Source organism: Arvicanthis niloticus, chromosome 9 (assembly GCF_011762505.2).
Source record: "Arvicanthis niloticus isolate mArvNil1 chromosome 9, mArvNil1.pat.X, whole genome shotgun sequence".
Taxonomy (NCBI): domain Eukaryota; kingdom Metazoa; phylum Chordata; class Mammalia; order Rodentia; family Muridae; genus Arvicanthis; species Arvicanthis niloticus.
The window spans coordinates 53910343-53931272 of record NC_047666.1 but is presented as its reverse complement, the minus strand read 5'-3'; the positions used below and the strand labels follow the sequence as shown (position 1 = coordinate 53931272).

General features: G+C 46.4%; 1 protein-coding gene across 5 annotated transcripts in view; it reads right to left on the bottom strand.

Moving 5' to 3' along the window:
• The window catches only part of Ift122 (intraflagellar transport 122), a 69476-nt gene that overhangs the window by 34195 nt on the left and 14351 nt on the right, over positions 1-20930 (bottom strand). For 3 of the 5 annotated variants that reach the window (XM_034511457.2, XM_034511459.2, XM_076940322.1), the window contains exons 4-12: positions 17625-17703; positions 15469-15545; positions 12123-12189; positions 11210-11356; positions 8393-8468; positions 4387-4578; positions 4114-4252; positions 2604-2806; positions 1153-1290 (exon numbers count right to left, since the gene is read on the bottom strand). In XM_034511457.2, coding sequence (XP_034367348.1) covers positions 1153-1290; positions 2604-2806; positions 4114-4252; positions 4387-4578; positions 8393-8468; positions 11210-11356; positions 12123-12189; positions 15469-15545; positions 17625-17703 — 1118 coding nt within the window. Of the gene's footprint in view, positions 1-1152; positions 1291-2603; positions 2807-4113; positions 4253-4386; positions 4579-8392; positions 8469-10007; positions 10185-11209; positions 11357-12122; positions 12190-15468; positions 15546-17624; positions 17704-20930 lie in introns of all 5 variants that reach the window. The other 2 variants (XM_076940323.1, XM_076940324.1) reach the window with 1 other exon arrangement.

Here is a 20930-nt window from a genome sequence, read left to right as displayed (position 1 = left end):
CAGAGAAAAGACTCATTAAATAAAGCAGGGGATGGGGTGGGGGAAGTGGGTACCATCCTGAAGAGTCCAAAAGCATGGTTCATAGGAGGTCACTGAAGCAACAACAGGCCTGAGACATGCCAAACTCACTCTAATGTCTGTGTGAACCGGGGACATTTTTAATGATACTGTTTAAACTGCAGGGTAGAGGAGTCATACACTAACACAGGAAGGGCTACTGTAAACACAGGGGAGAGACATCTGGTATAAAGTAATAATGACGGTGCTGATGGTGACAGCTGCCATTCACTGACATCCCTGTTTCTGACAGCCCTGGGAAGAAACAGTATTGTCCTTATTTGGACAACTTGAGCCTCAGAGAGGCAAACTCATCCGCCCAGGGCCATATAGCTAGTAAGAAGGAGTGTGGTCCCAGGTTAACCTGACCCCACAGTCATGGTCTCAGCCTCCCATGAGACCTGACAGCTGACTGAGGAAGTTGCAGATTCTCCCCAACTTGGGTGCTGCTCCTTGTCAGCTCCTACCAATCTCAGGCTCCGCCACTTCCGTCCCCAACAAAGACCTGACAAGCTTCAGCCACGGCCATCTGCTACACAGCTTGGCTCTCAGGCTAATGCAGTTATATTTTCACTTTCAAATTTCTATGTAGCCCACATAGAACTTTCTTATTTTAAGCAAAGAATGTAGATGAACACACAGAGAATCTGTTCAACTTCATGTAGCCTAGATTTGCTAATCGATTTGTCCAAACAGTCCATTCTTCTTTTAGGTTCTAATAACACCCTAAGGACCAGCATCATCTAGGCCCCAGACAGGAATACTGATTAATCCAGGCACTGCCTAATAAGGCTCTGACCTTGTGAACAATCTCTGCCTGCCTTTCCAGCAATCCACTAAAGCTGTGTCTACAATAAATCCCACCTTTGGGGTGACCTTAAGCATACTGATCCCTGCTACGTGCAGCTTCAAAGTCCTGGCACCAACTCTGCCAGGTGTGAGCATCCGGTGAGGCTGAGAGCCACAGTATTTTGGCCTAAAGCTGTCTTTACGAAAGTAAACTCTAGACTGTCTACAACCCATTGCTTGTCATCCCAGACAGGAAACCTGTGCCTGCCTGGATAGCAAGCTTGATGGTAGCACAGGAAGACTCACCTGGCCGTTTTTCAGGCCTACCAACAGACCTTCTCTTCCAGCAGGGCCACCGATCACCTTGATGTAGCGAATGAGAGACTCCATCTGCCATTCCCTTTCCTTCACTCCACTGAAGGACAGGCACTGTAGCCGTTTCTCCTAGGAAACAACCCAAGCTCAGCACGGAGGTTCAGAGAAAGAGTGCTTGCAGCCCTCTTGGGGAAACCATTCTACACTATCAGTGGTAATCTAACCGTGGCTTTTCCCCATCCTGCCATCACTAATCCACCACAGGCTTCCTCAGGGGTTATCTTCAGCATGGACCTCCAGAGCCAGCAGCAGTAGGCCACTGACTTGCCACAACTGTTCTCTAACTTGTGGTAGCCCTAAGTGGCAAGAGGCTTGAGACCCTCACACAGGTTTTGATACTAGCTTTACACTAGAATGGCTCCTAAACAGTTTCTTCCTTTTTATTTTTACTAACAGGCCTGGGCAATATCAAGTCCACCCACAGCAGGCATTTTTTTCAAAGTCATTCCAAAACTCCTCTTGAAACTGACCTAGGGACTTTTAGAGACCTATGATCAGGAGAAAAATTTCTTTTGAAAAACAAAACCAAACAAAAACTCTCTTAGAGTAGTGGCTCTCAACATGTGAGTCATGACTCCTTTGGGGTTACATATCCTGCATACCAGATATTGACACTATGATTCATAACAATAGTAAAATTACAGTTATGAAGTAGCATAGAAATAATTTTATGGGGGGGGGGGCGACACTACAACATGAGAAAGGGTCTTAGAGGGTTGCAGCACTTAGGAAGAGAGACTTAGAGACTTTTTTTTTCTTTTGGTGGCACAGATCTATAGTTCCAAGTACTCTGGAGGCTGGGGCAGGAGCATTGCAAGTTCAAGGCTTGCCTGGGCTACAGAGTGAGTTCAAGGACAACCTGGTAAACTTAGTAAAACCTAGTCTCAAAAAGTAATTAAAAAAAAAAAAAAGGGGTAGGGAAAGAGGATTGGGGATATGGTTCCACTGTCGGGGACTTTCCTATTGGAGGCAAGGCCCTGGGTTCAATTCCTAATGCCTCAAGAGAAAAAAGAAAGAAAGAAAATAATTCTCTTAGGAGGTAAAACTTCCACTTACAAAAATTTATCCTAGATGGGTGTGACACATGCCTTCAACTCAGCACTCAGGAGGTAAATTGGGGACCATGAGCTTGAGGCCAGCTTGAGCAACTTGGTAAAACACTACTATCTCAAAACAAAACAAAGCTGCATTGCAAGACACTTTACAATACATCTAATCCCAGTGTATCAAACATGCTCCACAGTCCAAAACCATCCCAGCCATAGACGTCATTTCTCTAAAAACAAGATTCATCTAGATGCCAAGGACCAGCCACTGAGTCATGACCATCTTTTTTCCCTGAGGAAGACCCCTGCCCTTGGGAGGAGGGATGAGCTGCCCACCTGGCACAGGATGATGTGGTCAGCACACACCACCAGCAGGTTGCACTCAAACTTCTTGACAATTTTCTCCTTCACCCGGTAGTGCATGTCTGCCGAGTCATCAGAGTACAGCTCATAGATGAGGATCTTCTCTGGCAGCTGGATAGCTAATCGATTTTTGTAGATGGCAATTTTCTTGACAAGCTCTCTGCATTTAATCCGAACTGTCAACGAAGGGAAAGAGACTCTAGCAAAAGGTTGTTAAGTAAGGTGAAAGGCAGAGAAATTAAAAGCCATCATTTATTTATTTAATGCTCCTGACAATTAAAGTGACACAGTCTTATTACAAAAATCTTTAACAGGGGTTGGAGAGACATGTTAAGAGCACTGCTGCTCTCTGAAGACTTGGGTTTGAGCCCCAGTAGCCATCTTAACTCCAGTGCCTGGGGATCTGTCGCCCTCTTCTGGCCTCCTCAGGCACTGCACACACACATGGCACACAGACATGCAGGCACTCAGACATACATATCAAGTAAAAGTAGATCAATCTTAAAAGTTCTCCCTAGAGCACCTGCCATGTGCAGGCAGCCGTGTTGAGTGGGGTGCAGAGCTACATATGCTACCATTTCTGGGAGAAACAGAGAGATCAAGCAGTCAATGCTACTGACACTTGTCCTACATGTCTGAGGACATCTATACTTCTTACTCTGTACAGCAAAGAAGGCCCCCTAGTGATCAGAAGCCCACCATAATGACACATTTCATAGCTGGCCACACCCCTGCAACCTTCCTGACCACAGGGACTTCCATGCAGACTCTGCCTCTCTATAGACCAAGTGGGGTAAACAACACAAAGAGGACTTGCTGAGCTGTCCCAGTGGCTACAATCCCACCACCTAGATGGAATTTTCAGAATACAGATCTACCCTGGCAGGGACAAAAGAAGTCACACTGAATCTACAGGATGGTCCCCAACTGGGACCCCTATGCAGAAACACCTGGCCATATCTGGTCAGCACATCCAGACAGCATATGTGCTCAGCACATCAGATATAGATACAGCTGAGTGAAACTTGACCTCCTTACATGAACAGAAGGGAACTGTCAGAGTTTAGACTGTGAGAGGCTGGATCCCTGATGCTCTGCCCAAGCCTGAGCCTATCTACTGCCCCTCCTTGTCTAGTATTAGGGCCACCAAGAGGTGAGTAGAGGCTGATGGCAAAGTATGCCAAAGTGGCTCTGGCCAGAGATGGTCAATGTCCACAAAGCCCCATTCAGGTCAGCCGTTACAGATCTGACTTGTCACCCTCTGTGTCTCAGGAAGTCCATTTACATCATGGAATTATTTGTGAAATGTAAAGGTTTTACTGCTTTTGCTAGATCCTCAAAGAGATCTTCATCCTTCTACTGCCAGAAGCTAAAAGCAAGGCCAGGGTAGATATTTCCTATTATTTCGCATGTGCTGTCACCAGCCCAGTCCCCACCACCCCTTTTGCTAGTGTCTATAGGCAAAGGCAAGCTTGCCTCTTACCTTTCTGCTCTGTGATCAGGTGTTGCACGATGACATCTGTCATGCTGTCCCTATAGGCATACCGATCCTTATAGAGTCCGTGGACTGTGCTGAAGACAAGCTGGTAGAAGGAAATGGTGCCGTCCTGGCAGCCTACCACCTGTATAGAACACAGCTGTCATCCTGGGCTGAGGGAGAAGCAGTCTCCCCTCCACCTGGTAGGAGACTCAGTGGCTGACCTGATGCTCAGGGCCTCCTCTGGGATGCTCTGCAGGATGCACTTCCTCTACTCACCACATAGTTGGAGTCAGGCTTCACTCTACAGGTCCACACCCAGGAGTGCTGTTCCCCCACTGTCTCCAGCCGCACTCCATCCTTGGTGAAGAGAGACACCTGCTTGTCTGAACCCCCCACCAAAATGTACTCTCCTTTAGTGAAGTAGCTGATGCAACAGGGGTCAAAGTTCAGGGGGCGATCCTTCCCAATCTGAGGAAAAAGAACATACACCAAGTGAAAGACCAGTCCACACCCACAATCAGTAAGGGCTTCCCCACCAACATTAGCCAGGAAGGGGGAATGTTAGGAAGGCAAGGGGGGCTGCCTAGCGGTATCTCCTGAGCTATCCCACTTCCTACCCAGGTCTCTCCTCCTCTGGAAACCACTCTTCCCCTCAACCCAGACACACCCTTGGCCCCTAAAGTCTGCCATGCCTGACCTAAATGTTGGGAAGTTAGCAAGACCTCCTCAGCCAACCTGGAGGCCAGAGAGTTTTTCCCTCGTTTACCCACCTCACATATGGTCAGCAGCTCACCTCAGCTTCTCTCTCTCTTTTTTCTGAGCTTATTCACTTGAAAAGACTGCCCTTTATTCTTTATTCAATTTAAGAAAAATAACCCTAAAAACCTAGTTTTTGCTTAAGGCTTAGGGTCAATTTACACGTTTTCCTACAAATCTGGTAAAAGTGAGCAGTCGGTTGATGCTGACAGTTTAATGAATGCGATTTGAATGTATAAAACCACTGAAGTAGTCAGCTCCAATTTCAACTTAGTTAATTCCCTTCAACTAATTTAAACTACAATTATAAATTTAGTATGTTCACTTTTCTTTCCTTTTTAGGAATTTCAAATGCCTAACAACCGAAAGCTTTCCTCCTACCTCCCAATGCTCCAAAGTTTAATAAGAAAACTCCGGCAGCTGTCATGACACTGAGGGCTGAAGCTGCTGACGGGGCTTAGGACTTCTCTTCCAAGTAACAACCATCAGCTCTAGACTAATTACAGGGAACAACTGAAGGTGGAAGTGACCAAAGCAGGCAGAAACTGAGCAAGGGGACAGCCTCAGGCAAGAGTCTCTCAACACTGGCATGTCAGTTCCTTTTCAGATGGGCATAGAGTCTGTAGGTGAGGTGGGATATTGTAGAAAGGCAGGCCAGAAGGAAGCCATTCTACATGTGAGCTCTGCTCACCATCTGGAATCTTTCGCTACCTACCCACATGACTCACAGGTGAAGCCAAAGACCTGTACTAGGATCTCAGCTGCTGCTGCCCATTGAAAATACTGAACAGAGCACAGCAAAGCCAGTTGGCTCCCTCCCTCTCTCTATCCCTCCCTCTCTTCCCCACCCCTCCAACACTTGCCTTCAGGGGAATCTGAGAGAAGTCAGTTTCTATGGTGTACAATTTACAATTCCTGGAATATAATTCAATTTTTCAAAAAGCAGGACAATATGGGGTTGGAGGGACGTTTCAGAGGTTAAAAGCACTGGTTGCTCTTGCAGAGGACCCGGGTTTGGTTCTCAGCACCTACATGGTAGCTTACTGGAGTCTGGAACTCCTCTTCCAGGAATCTAATGCCCTCTGTTGGCCACTGTGAGCACTGCACACATGAGGTGCATAGATGCATGCAGGCAAAGCATCCATACATATAACAATAAAACATTTCTAAGTAGGAAAATGTGAATTTTATTTGAGAAAAGACAATCAGCAAGGTCAGACCCATGATAGCCCAGATGCTGGAACGACCAGATGAAAACTCTAAACCATCTGGGATAACATGCTTCACAATATTAAGGAAGGGGCTGGAGATGGCTCAGTGGGTAAGAACATGAACTGCTCCCGCAGACGGCTTGAACTGGGCTCCCACGTGAAAATGAAAAATGTAGTGACTAGAATAACTCACTGGATGAACTTAACAGACATGGAGAGTCAAGTAAGTGACTTGAAGCTGAAGGAATAGAAAGAATGAAAAAGTATCTGAAGAGTTTTATCACCTTTTAATTTTTTTTAACCCTTCCCTTCATCATGCTTTTTAAAAGAATAAATATAAAGTTTTTTTGTTTTTTTAAGCCTAATGAATCCCAAGCAGGAAAACAAATGAATCTCTTTAAAGTCTAATATTCCTTAGGCACCTAATTAAAATTTTTGGTCTTTCCATTGAAAATCATTTGCATAAAAATCAGGGCTTTTGTTTGTTCGTTTGTTTTTGTTTTGTGTTTTTGGAGACAAGGTTTCTTTGTGTAGCCTCGGCTGTCCTGGAACTCAAGAGATCTGCCTGCCTCTGCCTCTCTACCTCCCTCCCTGCCTCTCTCTCTGCCTCCCTCTCTGTCTCCCTCTCTGCCTCCCTCCCTGCCTCTCTCTCTGCCTCCCTCTCTGCTTCTCTCTCTGCCTCCCTCCCTGCTTCTCTCTCTGCCTCCCTCCCTACCTCCCTCTCTGCCTCCCTCTCTGCCTCCCTCTCTGCTTCTCTCTCTGCCTCCCTCCCTGCCTCTCTCTCTGCCTCCCTCTCTGCCTCCCTCTCTGCTTCTCTCTCTGCCTCCCTCCCTGCTTCTCTCCCTGCTTCTCTCTCTGCCTCCCTCCCTGCCTCCCTCTCTGCCTCCCTCTCTGCCTCCCTCTCTGCTTCTCTCTCTGCCTCCCTCCCTGCCTCTCTCTGCCTCTCTCTCTGCCTCCCTCTCTGCCTCCCTCTCTGCCTCTCTCTCTGCCTCCCTCTCTGCCTCCCTCTCTGCCTCCCTCTCTACCTCCCTCTCTGCCTCTCTCTCTGCCTCCCTCTCTGCCTCTCTCTCTGCCTCCCTCTCTGCCTCTCTCTCTGCCTCCCTCTCTGCCTCTCTCTCTGACTCCCTCTCTGCCTCCCTCTCTGCTTCTCTCTCTGCCTCCCTCCCTGCCTCCCTCTCTGCCTCCCTCCCTGCCTCCCTCTCTGCCTCCCTCTCTCTGCGTGCCTCTGCCCGCCTCTGCCCTCTGGCCTCTGCCCTCTGGCATCTGCCTCTGCTTCCTGAGGACTGGGATTAAGGGTGTGTGCCACAACCACCTAGCTAAAAATCAGTTTTTAATTCAATTTTACCTTTTAAATAGTCGTCACTAGACTAATTTGACAGACTTCTGTCTGGTCAGGTCCCAAACTAGCCGTGGCCACATACTAAACCATGTTCTTGAAGCCAGCCTCTCAAGACCTCAATTTTCTTACACACTCAGTAGCAGTGGTAGCAGTTCCTCCAGAGTAATTTGAGGACTGAAAGAGCTAGTCCTGTAAACAGCGTAACAATGTCTGCACCAAGGAATACCAGCTGTGGCCACTAAGCCACAGGTCATCAAACACTACAAATGTCTACAAGGTCAGAATTACACAAATGTTACCTAAGCCTGACAAGAACGTTGATTTTGTTTGAGCAATCCTTATCCTATGTTTAATGCCCAAATCACTCCAGAGCTGAAAAGATACTTCAAAACCAAGAAATAACTTCACTGTCCCAAACAGGTTGGAGTTACCATCTGTACCACGGTTTGGACTTTAAATGACTCTCAGAAACTCTGTGTCAAAGGCTCGGTCCCCAGCCAATAGCATTATGGAAAGGAGGATGAAGTTCAAAGGTTGGGACCTAGTTGAAAGAAATATGCCATTGGACATATCCTCTTAAAAGCATATTGGAAATTCTCAAAGAACTAGTAAAGTAATGCAATCTGGGCTTCAATTCCACGCTCCACCATTTTCCAACTGTGTGGTACTTACTGCTCTGGTCTTGGTCTCCCATTTCTAAAAGTGCATAATTAAAGTCTCTTTTCACAGTGCTGAACAGTTAAAGAAGAGAAGACAAAGTATTGGACACAGGACCTGAAGTCAAGCTCAATATGCAAATGCTAACAAATGATCATGTGTAGTCACTGATAACAATCTCAGAAGCACACTATCAAAATGTACTCCAGCTGACATATGTAACTGGGTTTGCATTAGTCACTGATAACAATCTCAGAAGCACACTATCAAAATGTACTCCAGCTGACATATGTAACTGGGTTTGCATACTGCTACATACCTGTTTTCCACTCAGCTGGTAGAAGGAAAGTTTCTGTCCCCAGTCAGCTACAGCCAGGATGTCATTATGTTCCTCTCTAATCAACAGAAGACAAAAGAGGTTATAAGGGGGCACAGCCTGCTGATGACTGTGGCTAGGGGCTCAACAAACAACAGGAAAAAGAAAGCCCTGGCCAGGCTGTCAGGGAGCCAAGTACTACACAGCCATACTGGGGTCAGCATTACAATCAGGCCAACCATCAATCAGCCCAGAGACAAGTTTGACCCTCCTGGGATCTGCTATTGCACTGACTCCTAGCCGTGAATGGTCTGGGCTAGGACATGGCTACAGAGGCCTATAGATCTGTGCCATGGAATGGGACTTCAGGTCCAGAACCTAGGAGAAAGGCCTCCACTCAGATGGGAAGCCAACAACTCAGAATGCAGACAGAGAGGTTTCCCAGCCTTAATGCTGGAACAAAATTCTCCCCAAGTGACTGAGCCTCTATTAATGCCTGCTTCCCTAAGCCCAGGGTCTGACAGTCACCTGGCAGCACCAGTAGCCACATAAGCATGCTCTGTGCAGCATGGTCTGTAAAACCCAGCCAGGATAGCAGTGAGGAAAACGCCATAGACATTAATTCAGAATTCAGAAAAGAGGAAAGGTAAGGAAGATGCCAGCAGAAGGCTTACAGATGAACTATGCTTACTGACGCTATAGTCCAAACCCTAGCCACCAGTGAAGCCCCTGTAGAAAGGCTGCATGTGGCACTGGGTTAGGCTAAGCTGCTAGACACTACACCAGGAGTTTCCAATCCAGCCCATAATGGTGGGCAGTGGGCTTTGCCAAAACACCCACGTTGATAATAAAATAGGGCTGAAGCTCAGATAGGAACCTGAGGACCACCTTCTTCCTTTCTTTGTCCCCCCACTTCCCACCCCACAAACCTGGATTCCTCTAATGAGTCTTAGGTGTCAGGGGTACAGTGAGGAGGGTCCCAAGCTAAACCATGATTGCCCAGTCACATCACCCTGGCTGTCTCAGCTTTTCCCATTCTACTGAAAGGATTTCCCTTACAGATCATATCGACTGAGAGAAGAGAGACTGCCCAGCAGTCAGGACTATGGGTGTGTAAGGGGGTAAAAGTTAAGGGCTTCCCCTTTGTATATGTCTTAGCCAATGTAAGGCAACGTAGAGTGGGAATAGGCCAAGAAAACACATCCAGTAACGAAAAGCATCAGGTGAATGGTGGTCCTACCAGGGCACTGTAAGTCAAGCTTCTCGGAGAATGTCTAATGTTGCTGGAAGGGGCTCGCTCAGACATTAACTTGAGAAACAGACATGGAAGTCAGAGGGGACATACCCAGGTGCCAAGGGCCTATTCAGAGACGGTAGTTAACAGAGGTGTATCCTCTGTGCTACCCAGTTTCTCCTCCTTTCTCAGAGGATTGCTCTATCTGCCACCCACACATGCTGCTCAGGGGAGCGACCCTTTGTGAGTGCGGGGGCACACCAACAATCCCCCGGCCCCTGTTCTGCTGCCCTTGGTCAAGGAGTTTCTCAGCAGCATTTGCTTCGGCAGGTCTGTGGGGGCCTGGGCCCTCCCGAGGGTCCTCACTCTGTGGGACACACTCACGAATTGCCGTCCCTGGGACTGTCGTCCTCTTCCTCTTGCTCTTCCTCCTCTGCCTCACTACCCTGACTACTGTACACTGTTGACTTCAGAATGGAAGGGATTTCCTGAAAATATCTGTTGACAATGACATCCTCAGCATCCTCGTTCTCTCTGCTCATCCAGATATTCTCCCATCGGCTGTAGACAGTAAGGGGTGTTCACAATCACATCACCTAGGACTGCACTGAAGCTAGCATTTCAAAACCTGCCAAGGAGCCCCTGGACCCTGCCCGGAAGAGGACAGCCACCAGGTACACTGGGCATCCTGCTTCTCATGAATTAAAAATGATAGCTTGAAGCCACAAAGTCATCTGTGGCCACAAAATCAAACAGCAGGAACTCTGGGGTAGGCTAATGGCCTTTGAAGGCATTCTATACATATGAAGGGCCTCTGCTGGACAGAATTATTCAGGAAGAATTACAATAACCTGTTGTAAGAAAGGCAATGGAATTAAACAGCCTCCTCAATCAAGTGGGCGCCCACCTGTAAAATAACTGGGCAGTAAACAATTGAGCCCCTTAATTCACCCTCAGAGAACCCTGTGGGGATGGGTTTAATACCAGTATTGAGTTATTAATATGGCAAAGAGCAGGAGAGCTTTTGTCCACCCTCAAAGTCACATGGCATAAAAGAAAAGAATGTGTGAGGTTTGAGCAGGTAGTGCCAACTGTCTGCAGACCTTTAGGTTTTAGGGGCATTTGTAGGCTTAATTTTAATTTTTTGGCAAGGGAAATTAAAAAGAAAAAGAAAGAAAAAGCACTCAAGAGAGTGCCATTCTATTAACAGTGTAACGGGTTGGGCGGGTGCATGCTTCTGGGCATGAGGGAAGGGCCGATGAAGCAAGAGGAGAAACACGGGAGATCAGAACAATGAGTTCATGAAGAACTCTCTCTCTCTTTCTCTCTCTCTCTCTCTCTCTCTCTCTCTCTCTCTCTCTCTCTCTCTGCTGGCCTAGATAGTTCATCTGCTTAGCTAAATCTCTGGGATTTATTCCAAAATTCAATATAGGCTCTTTTAAAACTTCATTTATAAAAAGCAGGTTCCTAACAGACCAGGAAAGTGGAGAGAAAGGACTTTAAACTACAAAGATGTCAGGAAGAGAGAAAGAACTCAGAAGGCTTCTTCTAACAGTGCCAGCTAGGAGAAACCCAGCCATAGGTACCTTGACGGGTTCCAGCAGATGGACCATATTGGGGAGAGGGAGCCCCCAGGACGCTCGATCTTCACTTTCTCTTCACCATTTTTGTTCCGTATGCTGATGATGCCATTGGCCATCCCCAGAGCCAGGTACTGACCATCGTTTGTCCAGCTGCACACACAACCAACGGAGGGCATGGGAGGTGGGAAGGAGCAAACAGAGGGAGAGCTGTCAGAGGAGCAGCCAGGCTGCGGTTTCATCGCTCCTGCTTATTCCTGACATAGACTCAGTTCAGACCACTACTTATATCTGGAATCAGGGAGACCTTAAGGCAGGGATGTCTACTTCAGATGGCATCTATCCCAACTCTGTGCACACTTCTCCATAGCAGCCTGCACTCCAGACTAGGCCCTGTTTTCTGCTTTACAGTTCAACTCCTTCCCAATCCAAGGGCTCCCAGTAAACAGACTGTCTTGTGCCTTTTTAGCCCTCAAACAGGGCTTGACATGTCATTCAACCAATGCTGAATCAGAGTCTCTTCAGAAGCTGCTCAGTTATAGAGTGCCTAGGCCCACTGGTGCTGTGAGGATTTCTGGAAATGGTTCTGTTATCACCATTGCTCCATGATTTAGTAACCACCCCAAGGTCACAGGCCTATCAGTGACAGGATGCAGATTCTGGTCTAAGTCTAGCACCAGTGTCAGAGGTTCCTGCCTGACTTTCCCAGTGAAGACACCCATGCAGACTCAGCACTTGAAGGTTATCAAAGGCACCAGTCTTTCCCATCAAGGAGACAAGAGAAGGAAAAAGGGAAACACAGAAGCCTATCCCACTGGCCAACACCACACTTTCTCTGTGGGTGAAATTAGAGGCTTGTGGGGGTCTGCTGGGGAGAGAAAGTTGCACAATGCCTGTTGTCAGAGTCTCCCTAACTTACCTGCAGCAGGTGATCTTGCTGCTGGATTTGTGCTTGGAGACAGACTTCTCCTCAGGAGACCACAGCCCTTCAGTATCAGGCAATAGAAAAGAGAGCAAGACTATTCAGCAATAGAGAGGACTAAACTATCCATTTATAAAACTCAAATCTCCAGGGTCTTATGCTGAGTTAAGAAAAAAAAAAAAAGTCAACTTCCAAAGGCTTGACACCATAAAAGTCCATGTATACAACATACTGAATGACAACCACACACCTGCAGAACACATCTATGGCTACTGGGATTGGGGGAACCAAGTGGCAGAGGGTAGTGGGTGGCAGGCACTGGTATGGGAATGGGATCCTGTATTGCAGCAGTCGTACATTGGCACACGTGATTAAAGAACAGAACTAAAATACACTGTGCCCCTCCTCCCTAGTAGGCACCCACTAGGAGAACTGGGTGAAGAATACACGGCATTACTCTGTATTGTCTCTACAGTGTACTGAGAATCTACCATTTAAAAAAAAAGAAAGATGCCGGGCGGTGGTGGCGCACGCCTTTAATCCCAGCACTTGGGAGGCAGAGGCAGGTGGATTTCTGAGTTCGAGGCCAGCCTGGTCTACAGAGTGAGTTCCAGGACAGCCAGGACTACACAGAGAAACTCTGTCTCGAAAAAACAAAAAAAAAAAAAAAAAAAGAAAGAGAGAGAGAGAAAGAAAGAAAGAAAGAAAGGAAAGGAAAAAAAGGCAGATGGTGAAGTTCTAACTAAGTGCCTCAAGACTTAAATCCCAAAGAAAAAGACAACTTAGCTGCTCATAGCTAGGACGTGGCTGCCAGCGACCAACTCAGCATTAAAACAGTGAGTTAAGGAAATGCAAAGTACAGGAGTGAAGCTGTGAAGCTTCCCATTCACCACCCAGTCTCAGACAGACAGACAGACACCATGTTTCCTCATGCCTGCCTGAGATGACCCAGTCTCAGACAGACAGACACCATGTTTGTAAATAAGGGTTGTGACAGTGGGTACAGACAATGAAATTAGTAGGAAACTTTGAGAGGAAAGAAGAGGCTTGGGGGAGGGGAGTGGTAACAGACATAAAAGTGGGAGGACACCAGGAAGAGGGTGGGAATGAGGCAGAGAGGCAGGGAGAAACAACAAAAAAAATGCCACTGTGAAACCTAACTCTTTGTTAAGCTAATAAAAGTAAAACAAGTGGGCTGGTGAGATGGCTCAGCGGTTAAGAGCACTGACTGCTCTTCATGAGTTCAAATCCCAGCAACCATATGGTGGCTCACAACTATCTGTAATGAGATCTGGTGCCCTCTTATGGGGTGTCTGAAGACAGCGACAGTGTACTTACATATAATAAATAAATAAGTTGTTAAAAAAAAAAAAAAGTAAAACAAGTAATGAATGAGCTTTTTGGAGAGTTCCCTTTCTAGGTCTCTGTCACTGCACATGACTGTATATGAGCTGTGCACTGTGCATGGCACACTGGTCAGTTTAGGTTTGCTCCCTCCAATCCCCAGAGATGGTCCAGTGCAAATTCTACCCTGCCTGGGCTGTGAAGTACAGCCATATGAAATACAGAGAACATATAACTTTACACAGCCAACTGCATACACAGAGAGCAGCGGAAGCCATGAGTGAATGAGTCCTAAGTGAATGTGTGAATGTGTGCAATCGCATGGCTTCATGTCAAGCAAGGACACCACAGCTTCAGGGTGAGACTGGGGGAGATGGTAGAGCTATCTATGCTTTATGTGTGGATATTGGCAATGCATGCAGAAAATGTCCACCGCAGCTTTCCTCCCAGATATTTATGGCTTGAGGACTGTGCCCTACAGAGACTGCTCTGACTGAAATTAGCTAAACCTGTCTCCTTGATCCAGCTGTATAGAACTCTGCCTCCTTATTTATAATAACCTGCTTCCTTGACTCAGCTGTGAGCAAGAACCCTGCCTCTATGTTCAACTTTATACAATAAACACACTGGGCTTCTGGAGGCGTGTGGTTCACACAATCCCAGTTTTCCCACCTGGGTCTTATCTTTTCTTCATTCCCTGCTGTCCCCAGAGTCCCCATAGCTAAGCAAGGTTTAAAAGGGAAATGTCTGTAAACACCTGAGTCTTCCCCTCTCTTCTTTCAAACATTTCCACCCCACCCATGCATTTTGTCTGTGCTCCACTGCAAGAGCAGGAAGCTTCAGCTGCAGGAAACCCTCCTGACCAGCCTCCCTCAGGAAGATCTGCACTCAAGCTCCACACATAGTGGCCTAGCCTGGGCCTCAACCCTACTCCTCCAGTGCTGACTAAGTGACCTCAGAACCATACTGAGCCCCTGTCCTTCACCAGAAGAGTGGGAATGAGTGAAACACGACTTCAGAAGTTGGCACAGAGCTCACAATTTTTTTAATGGCTCTCAAACTATAGGAATTCTCTTTTTAAAAATTTCATTGCAAACTATCAGCACAGTGCCACTAAAACACTGTAGGTATGGCTGCATGTGTACATGGTGGTACTGTGGCGAGGATGCTTGCCCTGGGAAGTAGAAGCTGATGGTAAGATGTCTTCTATCACTCTCTATTTTTTAGTCAGGGTCTTTCATGGAAACTAGCGCTCTTCATCTTGGTTTGTCTGTCTGTCCAGCAAGCCTGGCACTGGGGCTGCAGACAAAGCGCCACAGCTGGCTTGTACATGGGTACTTGAGATCTGAACTCAAGCACTTTACCCACTGAGCCATTTCCCTAGCCCAAGTACTTTTATTTAATAAGATGTTTTTACAAATCATACTACCTTCCTCTACCATAAGCTTGAGAGCAGGAATATTTTATTCCCCCCAAACAGGCACTCAGATCAGCACAAGAAGATATGCTAGGTTGTTTTTAAGCAAATGGCAATGTTTCTAGAGAAAACCAGTCCATGCTAGGGTGAGCCAGTCTTCTGTGCCCTCCCATCCATCACACCATTTCTTCCCCTAGGACTCCACTGCTCATTTGTCTCCAATGGCTTACCACCCACAAGGTCATTGCCTCTCACTGTCTCAATGCAACTGTTTTTAAGGCAGGGGTCCTCTGTGTAGCTCCAGTTGTTCTGGGAACTATGTAATCCAGGCTCGCCTTGAACTCACAAGGATCTGCCCGCCTCTGCCTCCCAACCTCTAGGATTAAAGCGTGTGCCACCACTGCCCAACTCTTTCTGCAAACTTAAAGGATCAACCTCCCTTGGCTGCTAGAGGTGGAGAAGAGGCCTCACTCTCTAAGGACAGACCAGTGGGCTCTGTGTGTGTGTGTGTGTGTGTGTGTGTGTGTGTGTGTGTGTGTGTGAGAGCATTCTCCATTAGAGGTGCTAGGAACTGAAACTTACCAAAGTCACTGGAGGAGCAAGATGCCAGCTGGTGGGTAACAGGATTGTAGGAGACACACTGTATAGAGTCATTGTGCCTAGAAGTTGAAGAACTGAAGATTATTCCACAACAAACCACAAATGTCTCGGTAGCTACAAGATTCAAAGCAGGCTTGAAGGGGCTGGAGAGAGGGCTCACCAGTTAAGCCACTTACTACTCTTTCAGAGGACCAGAATTAAATCCCAGTACCTAAATGACAGCTCACAGCTGTCTGTAACTCCAGTTCCAAACGATCTGATGCCCTCTTCTAACCTCTACAGGCAAAATACCTATACACATAAAATAAATTGTAAAAAATCAAAACCAAAATAAAACAAGCAAAAAAAAAAAAAAAAAAAAAAAAACAGCCTCAAGACTGAAGCCTCAGGTGACACACTGCGAGCCCTTCTCTAGGGGGACCAACAGCACAGGGCCTCATTGACAGGACTGACTTCAACACCAGTTTCCACCCACCCAGCATCCCACACAACTCAAACTTCTCCTCCAGGGCTCTCCTCCTGATACCTCCAGTGTGTGCCTGAGACAAAGACAGAGAAGCCAGCCCACTGCAAGGTGCAGACAGCATGCTTTATTGGTGGCTCTAATTGACAATTTCTGGTGCCCAGAAATATAGGGTGGAGTGTGATGAACACAGTGCAGGCCAAGGTCTGGAAACACGGCCAATGCTGAGGTGCACTCCATGGCCTCTCAGCCCAGCTCTAGCCCTTCACTTCTTAGGAACACTGTATGCATTGTCTCACTGTTCATCTAAACTTCGCTTCCTGTGTTCAGGGCAGCATGGCTGACAGCAGGCAACAGGTGGGAGCAATCCAAGTGTTCATTAGCTGACGAGCTATCCAAACAGAATACATCCACACAGTGGCATATTACTCAGCCATGAGGACATTACATGAAATAAGCTATGGTGGTCTGAACATGCGTGGCCCAAGGAATGGCACTATTAGGAGGTGTGACCTTGTTGGAGGAAGTGTGTCACTGTGGGGTCGGTTTAGAGACCCTCCTTCTAGCCACATGGGAACTAGTCTTCTCCCAGCTGCCTTCTGATAAAGATGTAGTAGAACTCTCAGCTCCTCTAGCACCACGAAACTGCCTGGACACTGCCATGCTCCCTGGCATGATGACAATGGACTGAACCTCTGAACCTGTAACAGGTTCAACTGCAATTAAATATTATCCTTTATAAGAGTTGCCTTGGTCATGTGTTTCTTCACAGCAATGGAAACCCTAAGACAGAAGTCAACCACAAAACACCAAATACTATATGATCCCACTTATATGAGGCACCTAGAGGAGTCAAACTTCTCAGAAAGGACAAAGACAGTTGCCAGGGCTGAGAGGAGGCAGAACGGAAGATGTTAAGCACTGAGTTTAAAGTTCAGGAAGGTGAAAGGGTCTAAAGACTTTACTTGCCAAAATTTGACTGCACAACAGTGTTAATGCACCTAACACCTGGTGGCTATGGCACAGTTTACATCTGGGTATTTCTCTATAATTGAAAATAACAAAAGTTGTTCGTCAAGTATTTCCTGTGGACCAGGTATGGTGTTAGGTGCCAGAAATATAAGCATGTAAAAACAGGGATAGTGTCTACCTTCCAGAGCCCACAGGCCAGTGGGTGACATTAATCAATCAGGATATGTAAGACCACATCTGTAAGAAATGCTCAGGAGAGGTATTCCTGGGAAGCTTAAAGCACACTGGCCTGTCTAGCTTTTGACTCTGGGTAAATGCAAAACCATTCGCAGAGGCAGAGACACTGAACGGGACAAGCTGGGTGAGAGGGGAATGACAGGAATCTGTGGGGTCAGATTAGCTGAAATACATAACATGAAACACAGCTCAGTGCTGGTCGAGCTGGCTGTTCATCATTCCCTACTGACCCATCCCTCTGCTTAATTCAAGTCCATGTTAGAGAGGAAAGTTCTTTCATACATTCTTCCCACGAGGGTGTGGCTACAGTGAATGACAGTCAGAGCAGAGTTGGGTGTGCTCGATGGGCAACCCTTGTAAACCCAGTCACCTGAGGCTGAAGTAAAGTTCTAAGCTTGGGGCCTGCCTTATAGAGGGAAACCTGTCTCAAGCAAACAAAACAACTGTCACCCACGGGGTCACTTACGTGTACTTCAGAATGCCTTCCAGTTTTGAGGTCCAGATAATGATGCTCTTGTCGGCAGATCCGGATGCAAAGCGTTTGCCTAAAGAGTTTTTAAAAAGAAAATTCTCACATGTATTTTAAACCAGAATTTTCCAGATAGAATGTCCAAGAAAACTAATTCTTCAAGGCTCAGCTAGAAAAGTATTTCAGTTGACAGAGTAGCTGTCTATATGTATGAGGCCCAGGTTCAAATCCCAGCATTGTACGGAGTAGTAGTGTACTCCCGTCACCCATCACATGTGGTGGCAAGATCAGAGGTTCAGAGTCATCCTTGGCTACAGAATGAGTTGGCGGCCAGCCTGGACTACAAGAGACCCTGTCTGAAAAATACTTTTAAAGGGCAGTAAGTGTCCCTCTCTTCTCTAGCACTGTTTTTGGATGTGGTGTAGGGATGGGACCTGGGGCCTACATATGCTGAGTACATAACTCATGGAGACGCTGTACCCCAGCCCTCCCACTGATCCTCCTCAACACTGGCAACAAGGGATCTGCAGTTTGGACTTTGAGCTTCTAACCTGCTCTTCCTGGCACTAAGCATGCCCAGACTCACTGAGGGTCAGCTACATCTGTATGCCATGTTCTGCAATAAGGGCTGAGCAGTGATTCATTTACGCGTCATTTCCATGGTGTCTAGTCCAAGAAGCAGACACTAAGTTTATCCACCACAGATAAAATATGGGAGGGAGGGAGTCCTATGAAGGAGAGTAACTGGGGGAAATAACATTACAAACTTTATTTTTTTAAGATTTTACTTATTTCTATTTTATGTATATGGGCGTTTACTAACATGTCTATGTACCATGTGCATGCTTGGTGACAGAATAGGCCAAAAGATGACATCAGATTCCCTGAAACTAGAGTTGTAGGTAGTTGTGAGCCACCATGTAGGTGCTGGGAATTGAACCTGGATCCTCTGCTTTAGCACCTCTCCAGCCTCCTATTTTTTTTTTTAAATTTACAGTTATATATCTATTTATCTATTCATGTGTTTGTGTGATATATGTGAGCACACATACACATATGTTCATAAGAGGGTGGAGTAAGGCTGATGTAGCTTCCTCTCCTGCTCTCCTCGGCTGCACTAACCCTGGAGCTCACAGACCTAGCTATATTAGCTGTCCAAAGAGCTTGTCCTGTCTCCACCTCCCTAATGCAGTGACAGCAGGCACACACCACTGTGCACAAGCTTTTATGTGGATGCTGGAGACACAAATTCAGGCCTTCATGCTTTCGCAGCAACACTCAACCAACTGAGCTATCCCCAGACCCCAAAGTTGTATATATTCATGGAGTGCAGTACAGTGTTTTGATATATTTAGTCAAATAATTATATCAAGCAAATTAACATATTTATCACCTAGGATACTTATATTTTTAGCGTTGAGAACTTAAAGTCTGTTCTCTTAGCAGTTTTAAATATATATTATTGTTAATTATAATTACCACTCTGTGCAACAGATCTCAAAAACCTACCCACCCTGTCTGACTGAAACTGTGCTCTTGGGTCAGCATCTCCTAGAACAGCGGTTCTCAACTGGTGGGTCGAGACCACTTTGGGGGTCAAATGACACTTTCCTAGAGGTCACCTAAGACCATCAGAAAACACAGATATTTACATTATAATTCATAACAGTACCAACATTACAGTTATGAAATAGAAGTTATGAAGTAGAAGGAAAGTAATTTTATAGTTAGGGGTCACTACAACAGGAGAACTGTACTGACAGGTGCAGCATCAGGAAGGTTGAGAACCACTGCCCTGGAGGATGGAGATGAGATCCTTCAGGGGAGATCTAAAGGATACGCAGAGCTGACCCAAGTACACAGGAGAGCAAGATGTGTACATGGTGAAACATGGACAAAGGCCCTGAGGCAGCAAAGGCTGGCATGGCTGAGGGGCCATGAGATTCACAGCTTGGAGCAGGTAGCAAGGAATGCAGCAGATCAGTGAAGGAGCTCTCGGGCCTTTGGAGCCATAATGCAGACAGATTGTACCTTTACCCTCAAGCAGTGGGACCAGAGGCAGGCCTGAAGGGAAGAGTGCCAGATGTGCCTTACACTTCCACATATTTAAGAATTTAAGAAAACGATTTAAGAAAGAATGGGCTAAAGAGGCCACATATTCCAAGTAATTCCTTATTTACTCCATGGATACCAACTTAAAGTAGGAAGAAGAGTCGGGTACCTTGTAGAAAATCCCAGGAGCCTTCACGAGGTAAGCATAGGACAGGATTTGCACACCCAGCTACAGAGTTTTGTTACGTTTTTATTAACTTGTGACTATATATGGGAGAGGCACATAGACACCATGGTGCACTCTGGGACAACTTTTGGGAGTTCTCTCCTTCTACCATGTGGGTTCCACTGATCAAACTTAGGTTGTAAGGCTTGGTGGCAAAGTCAAAGGCCCTGGCCTGCTGTGCCATCTCAACAGCCCAATCTGTTTATTTTCAGACTTTAATCTTATGGCAAGGGGAAGGTGACCTTCTGAAGCCACTGCTCCTAGAGGCTCAGTGTCCCCAGTTGAAACAGAGAGGGAGCAGAAGTCCTCACTCAGAGGCTATGCAAAGATAACATCTGCAAAGTACCTTTTGCAGCAGCTAAAATGGGAGGTTGTAGGTGAGCCACATGCCACATGGCATTGTAGCAAAAGCTAATCAAACAAAGACTCTACTCTCAGGTATACCCTCCCCATTTCCTGACCTGGTAAGTATTAAGGATGACAAGTATAGGCTCCAGGCCCAGAGTCTCTGTGTCAGAATCCCTAATGATGTCACTGAGCAGCTGTGTGACCGGAACTAGTTCCTGGACACCTCCAGGGTTTCATTTCCGCATGTGAAAATGGACATTAATAGGATTTACTTCATAGTTGATGGGAAGAAAGAGCATGCATATGTGCACACACATATGAGATGTTCAGAACAATGCCTGGAATAGAATTGTGCTAAAAACATAGCTACCGTTACTCTCTTCATGCTGGTTTATGCTGCTCTTGAACAAGGGGGCTCTATCTTTCACACCTTTAATCATGATAGCTCTTTTTAATTACTTAGGAAACTTCAGAAGTCAGAAACAAGCAGGCTTAAAGAGTAAAACCAACCATAATCTGTAGGTCTCAATTTTCAGATCTAAGGGTGTAGACAAGTTTGGATGTAGACAACTAAGACTTCCTAATCATTATGTGTCACAAAAAGCATGATACACCAGGAAGACCCAGGCACAGTAGTCGGAGGACAGCAGTCAGGCTCTGTAATTGCTCCAGGCCTG